This window comes from Gadus morhua, chromosome 6, assembly GCF_902167405.1.
Source record: "Gadus morhua chromosome 6, gadMor3.0, whole genome shotgun sequence".
Classification (NCBI taxonomy): Eukaryota; Metazoa; Chordata; class Actinopteri; order Gadiformes; family Gadidae; genus Gadus; species Gadus morhua.
Genome location: NC_044053.1, coordinates 8,422,359 through 8,429,004, shown reverse-complemented (window position 1 = coordinate 8,429,004; position 6,646 = coordinate 8,422,359). Strand labels below are relative to the sequence as shown.

Below are 6,646 nucleotides of genomic sequence, written 5' to 3'. Positions count from 1 at the left end.
ATTTATGAGGTAAATGTGCTGAGTTTAGGGATTCTACAATCATTTACTTACAGCTATACACACACACACACACACACACACACACACACACATAGAGATCGTAGACTGAGGTAACATTTATATTCGCCTGTGTTTCTTAGTTCTCTTCTAATGGGTTTTTTATACAAATTCACAAGAACGTATTCTTTCAGCTGTTTCCTCATGTCATTGGGGATTTGGACAAACAGTCTCCACCAATTTGCTGATCCATTGTCTCAGAAATATATTCAGACTCTGCAAATTCTGAAATTGTTTTTGTTTTACATGTTGGATGAGATTAACACTGGGATTTACTGTATATGATCAATCATAATAGTGCTGCGGTTTAAAATCTTTGCTAAAATTTTTTTATAAAGTTTCTGTGATTATAATATCAGTCAATTGTCTTTTTATAGGAAATTTAAACAGCCAAACAGATGACCTATTCTGTCCTATTTCACACATGCAGAATCCCTCCCCCTCAACACACACACACTCACACACACACACACACACACACACACACACACACACACACACACACACACACACACACACACACACACACACACACACACACACACACACACACAGAAACACACTATTCAAGGTTTAAAGATAAGACATAGCACTTTTTATTACATAGTATCACAATAGACCGAGTTCAAAGAGAAATCAGAAATACTCATGATCCTCACCAACATCATCATCTGAATTATGAATTCATTGTTACATTTTAGCAGGACACATTAAGACAGTTGCCATCCACACTGAAGGACTGCATTTGTTTACAATAAGTCTACCTATTTGTAAACTGTTTGTATGCCAGGAAATAATAAGCTTCTTATTTGCCTTTGACACCAACGTGTTAAAGCAAAAATACACAAACAAACATGTAAAATCAAATAAAAGTCTTTGTCCTGAATCCGATAAGATCCCTGTAGAGACTGTGAATCGGTTGGTGATGGAGTGTAAATTGCCTCATTTTGTTTCCCCTCTAAACACATTGTGTAAACAATTGGGTGTCCTACACCTGGCTGTGTGCTGTGACATGAGACACATCTGCTCGAGACTGTGTGTTGGTTGGAGTTCAGGTTTTGTGTTCATCCTTTATCAAATCTCAGAGAGTGGGCGGCAGCAGAAGTATTTTGGGACACCAGAGGCATCCAGCTGCTCACATAGACTAATTGCAAAACCCCTCTTGAAGCAACGTCTCCGTGTTTCAAAGCGGTTGAGTGTTGACATTGTAAAAACATCCTTGTCTGTCTGATCTTAAACAACCACATTTCATCGTGTGAGTGTTGACCTTTTTTCGTCCAACGTTATAAACTATGACTCAGGGGTAAACCTACAAAACACTTGGAGATAAGGCAATGCAAAGACTTTGGGAGTGAAGGAAAAATGTGTACTTTTCCCAATTTCAGGTCCATGCTGTTGCCCAGTAGCGAATGCTCTGAAAACAAATTCCATCTTTGCAGCTGGTCGCATTTTGTATTTAAAGCCAATTGATTAACAAAAAAGTTTGTTAATATTGCTATTATACTTTGTAAAACTCCCAAGTGACCATTTTCTGATTTCTCTGTTGAATTTGAAATTCAATAAATAAAAAAACTGGCTAGCCAAACCCACCCCCCTTCAGCATAGCTAGCATTACCTTTACACACACACACACACACACACCCACACACACACACACACACACACACACACACACACACACACACACACACACACACACACACACACACACACACACACACACACACACACACACACACACACACACACACACACACACACACACACAAACACACACACACACACACACACACACAGACACACACACACAAAACAACAACAACACAAAAACACACACACACACACACACACACACACACACACACACACACACACACACACACACAGACACACACACACACACACACACACACACACACACACACACACACACACACACACACACACACACACCAGGGAAATAGGCATACAAGTGCATACCTCGTGGGGAGTACAACCGTTTTGTGTTATGTGTGTCACATTTTTTTTGCCCTTTACTTTTTAAGCATTGACGGAAAAAACGACCATCCAGTGATCACACAGTCTCAGACTGTGTGTCTTAATTCACCTTCTTATTCACATTTGTACAGTAGATTTTTCGTTTTTTAATGTTCATTCCATTTGCCGTTATTTCATTTTAGAAAAACAAGACATAAAACATAGCACTTCTAGAGACTCAAGTATAGGACTATCACGTACAGTAGGCAGCATCAAATAGGAAAATTGGTACAATAGTCTATTATATATTAGGTCACTTAAATAAGAGAGAAACAAGTCTGTGATTGTCAGTCCCCCCTTTTCTGAGGTGTCCATTGATTTGATTTTTCTTTTTAACCATTGAGTATACAACACAGAGATCTGTGCCATCACTGTGAAGACAGACAGTGTATGTTGTTTTTTTGCTGAATCCTTCCACCAAGTGTATTCTGGGTAAATGTTCAACTTCCATATTCCTTGGATCCTTTTTGATGGAATGCCTCCAAAGTTGTGCTGTCAATTCTTCCAACATCTTCCGACCCCTACGATTCCACCATTGAACAATACGTGCATTCGTTTTCAACACGGTTGAACAAATTAACATACATATGACATGAGGGTACATGAGCCAAATAAGTAAATCCCCATTCAAAACAACACTTTTTAATCTATGTCCTATCTATACATTAGAAAACATTCATGTGCACCATCTCACAGTGTTTGTATTTTTGTTTCCTCACTCTCTCCTCTCCCTTACCCTCTCTTCTCTATGTTATTGCACAGTACTTTAGTGTAACAAGCATTGACTAAACCTTGACTGTTTTCGATCGGCTATAAGCCTCCCTGTACAGCAGTGATAGATTTGCATTTGTTGGTTCATACTGTCCAAGAAAATAATTCACTTGTCGCATATACAGGTTGTCATAATACACGGTCACAAAATTGCTCGTCGTAAATTGCGAAAAAAATTATGTTTTGGACCAAGCCATATATTTTCAGTTGGGATGATTTAAAATGTTAAACAGGGTCATACTTTTTTGTGTTGAAACTACATTTTTATATTTGCAGTATATTGACTCAATTTGCTGAGGATCAATCTACTAGCTTGTGAATTATCCCTTCGGTAGAGAGTCCCGTTGATAAGGACTGACCAATACACACTACACACAAACTCACTAATTCAACCAACAGCATATCAATCAAAACAGTCCTTTATGTCAATTACAAAGAAAAATGTGTCTTAAGGAAAACAGTTGAAGTAATCAAATCAACATTTGGGTTTTTATGCAAACATCAATGTAACGAAGAGCTTTTGTATACTTGCAACTATTCTGAACTGTATTATTACATGAACATTCGATTAAGGTACTCAAAACAAAGAAGGATCTGTTCTGTCTGGCTGTTCTGTCTGGCTACCCTTCTAGAATGCAGAAAATAAAATTCCTTTATTTACGTTGTGCCTGTAGGCGCTTTGATGGATGGGCGAGCTGGAGATCTTCCTTCTCTATCCCTCTTTCATCTATCACATCTCTGCATTTCATTCTTCAGACTGCTTTATCTTTTGCACTTTTCCTCTCCAAATAACTCCCCCACACCTTTGACCTCGGACGATATTTCATTCCTTAACTCTGTCTCCGTCAACCTTCTATACCTTCATATTTCATTTTTTCACCCCCCCCCCCCTAAACCCCCCCCCCCCACCCAGGCCTCCTCCCCTTCCTCTTCGTCGTCAGTCTTCCCTCCTCCTCGGTCCTTTCTTCCTTCTGGGCCATGAAACAATAAGTGTTGAATGTCTGGGTGGAGCCACTGCTAATGGAGCCCATTAGTCGGTAATGAAATATACATTACACCATTACAAAGGAGCGAGCCAGGCTGCAGTCCACCGCTCAAATAATAAAACATGCACAATTCAATTTCCCTCTCTGCCTGTTTAGAGTGTCTCTCATTGGACGCATGCACGTTTGTTTTGTTTGTGCGTCTGGGTGTTTATGTGTGTGTGTGTGTGTGTGTGTGTGTGTGTGTGTGTGTGTGTGTGTGTGTGTGTGTGTGTGTGTGTGTGTGTGTAAGAAGAGGCTGACGGGATGGTGTGTGTTTGTGTAGAGGATATCTGTGTGTGTGTGTCTGTGATTTGTGTCTGGGTGTGTGGTTGTTTCTGTGTGTGTGTGTGTGTGTGTGTGTGTGTGTGTGTGTGTGTGTGTGTGTGTGTGTGTGTGTGTGTGTGTGTGCGTGTGTCTTTGTGTGTGTGTGTGTGTGTCTGTGCGCGTGCATGTATCTATAGTGAGTGCATACGTGTCTTCCACGTGCAATCAGGAGATCCCTCCCTCCCCACTCCCATGCAGATACGCTTCTTAAGGATGTGGGAGCGCTGAGAGCACACGTGATTTAATATAGGTTGAAGGACCAAACCACACCTTACATACGACATGTCATCTGACCGCCCCCCCCCCCCCCCAGACAGCTGCTCACTAATGAATCAATTGACCCCCTGCTCTGAGCGCTTGACATCACAAGTGGGGCATCTGTCCCAGCCAGCAACCCCGTGCTCTAACACAGGCTGATGTGATGTCCTTTATGTCCTTGGCTCAATACATAAATAAATAAATACATAAATAGGTGCCTGGAAACCGATGTGCATTAAAATAGCGCGTCTCGGGAGTGAATAATCGTATATCTTTCTATGTACATTTGATATTGTGATCCGGGATATATTTGCACAGCAGTGCCGATAACAAAAGATTGAACCTGTGCTGTGTGGGAGTGAGTACATTTACACTAGCACAGTGTCGTAAGAACAACTGTCGTAGACTTCTTTCAATTGCAAAAACTAATCTAAGTTCATCTTCGTCAATGGCCATTCAGCATTTTAGCCTTTTTGCATGTTATCCTTTTCAAACACGGTCTGAAAACAACCAAGGAGGACGTACGTGTCTTCATCACTCTTTGCAATGGGCAATTGGAATACAAGCTTTTGTTTTCTTTTTTATTCATTCTTGTTTTTTTTTATAACTTATAATTGTATTACAGTTGTGTTTGCTGTCTTGTGCTCAGTTCTGTCCCACACGGTCTGTGTTCGGATACGATGAAGTCATTAATATTCATCTACACATTACAGAAAGACAGACAGAGTTCAACCGATAGACAAGGAGGGGGGGGGGGGGGGGGGTTAGGAGAACACAGTGTCTTTATAGCTTGGTTTTAATGTAGATCCATTTCCTCTGAAAGTCCTTCCCCACAGTAGGGTCTCATATGTACACGAAAAACGATGAAGCTTGTTTTTTTTTTTCATTCCCGGTATTCCCGTCTCTTACTTTGGGGCGAAATGTCTGCTCATCTCGGCAGTTTCCATCGACCCAGTAGCCCACGAGCGACCGTCATTGCTCAGTACCGCGTAAAAACTTGATAAATGAAATCCTGTTGAGTCGACTCCCCACATGTTATAGCTCTCAAGTCAGTTTAAAGCATTTGAATCGAGAGAGTTGTTTTCTTTTCTTTTTCTTGTTTTTTTCTTCCGAAATTTTAATTTCCTTGGTAAAATGTCAGATTGGGGGGGAAAGGGGCTTAGGTGGTGGGTGGCAGAGCTAGGGCATGGGGTTGGGGGAACAGGGGGTATAAGGAGCCAGTATAAGGAGAAGTCAAGAAAAAAATTGAATTGCCTTAAAGAGTTTGTTAATAGCTTTGCGCCCTGTACACATGTACAGTAAGCGTATAACATTCACATACACAAACCCACACACACACTCACGCAAGCAGGCATGTGCACACAGACACACACTCACACGCACGCACACAAACACACGTGCGCACGCCCACATACACACCAATGAACACGCACACACACATGCTCATACAAACATTTTCTGTGACATGTTATGATATACATGACCCAGACACATGATGCATATATACTGTACCTCTCGTGCACATACTCTTAAATACACAGACACAAACACACATTCTCAAACATACAGACACACACACGGCAAGCACACTGCTCTCTTCTCAGTGGGCCCCCGAGGTGGCCCCCCCCCTGAGCGGCTCTCAGCCTAGGATGTCCAGGTAGACGGGCGAGGCCTTGGCCAGGTTGAGGAGCAGCAAGTGGATCTCCTTGATGTTGAGTCTCGTGTGGGGCTCTCTCTGCCAGCAGCCCAGCATCAGGTCGTACACCTCCTTAGGACATGTCCGGGGTCGCTGCAGGACCCTGCCCTGGGTTATACACTCGATCACCTGGTGGACAGGAAGGGAGGGAGGGAGGGAGGGAGGGAGGGAGGGAGGGACGGAGAGAGAGAGAGAGAGAGAGAGAGAGAGAGAGAGAGAGAGAGAGAGAGAGAGAGAGAGAGAGAGAGAGAGAGAGCCAGGGAGGGAGGTCAGAGAGAGAGAGAGAGAGAGAGAGAGAGAGAGAGAGAGAGAGAGAGAGAGGGAGGGAGGGAGGGAGGGAGGGAGGGAGGGAGGGAGAGAGAGAGAGAGAGAGAGAGAGAGAGAGAGAGAGAGAGAGAGAGAGAGAGAGAGAGAGAGAGAGAGAGAGAGAGAGAGAGAGAGAGAGAGAGAGAGAGGGAGGGAGGGAGGGAGGGAGGGA

General features: G+C 42.7%; 1 protein-coding gene across 4 annotated transcripts in view; it reads right to left on the bottom strand.

Moving 5' to 3' along the window:
* Positions 1-5,320: 5,320 nt before the first annotated feature.
* Positions 5,321-6,646, bottom strand: part of ntrk2a (neurotrophic tyrosine kinase, receptor, type 2a) — a 67,058-nt gene continuing 65,732 nt past the window's right edge. For all 4 annotated transcript variants that reach the window (XM_030359293.1, XM_030359290.1, XM_030359291.1 and 1 more), the window contains one exon: positions 5,321-6,297. In XM_030359293.1, the coding sequence (XP_030215153.1) occupies positions 6,112-6,297 (186 nt within the window). In that variant the 3' untranslated portion in view covers positions 5,321-6,111. The remainder of the gene's footprint in view (positions 6,298-6,646) is intronic.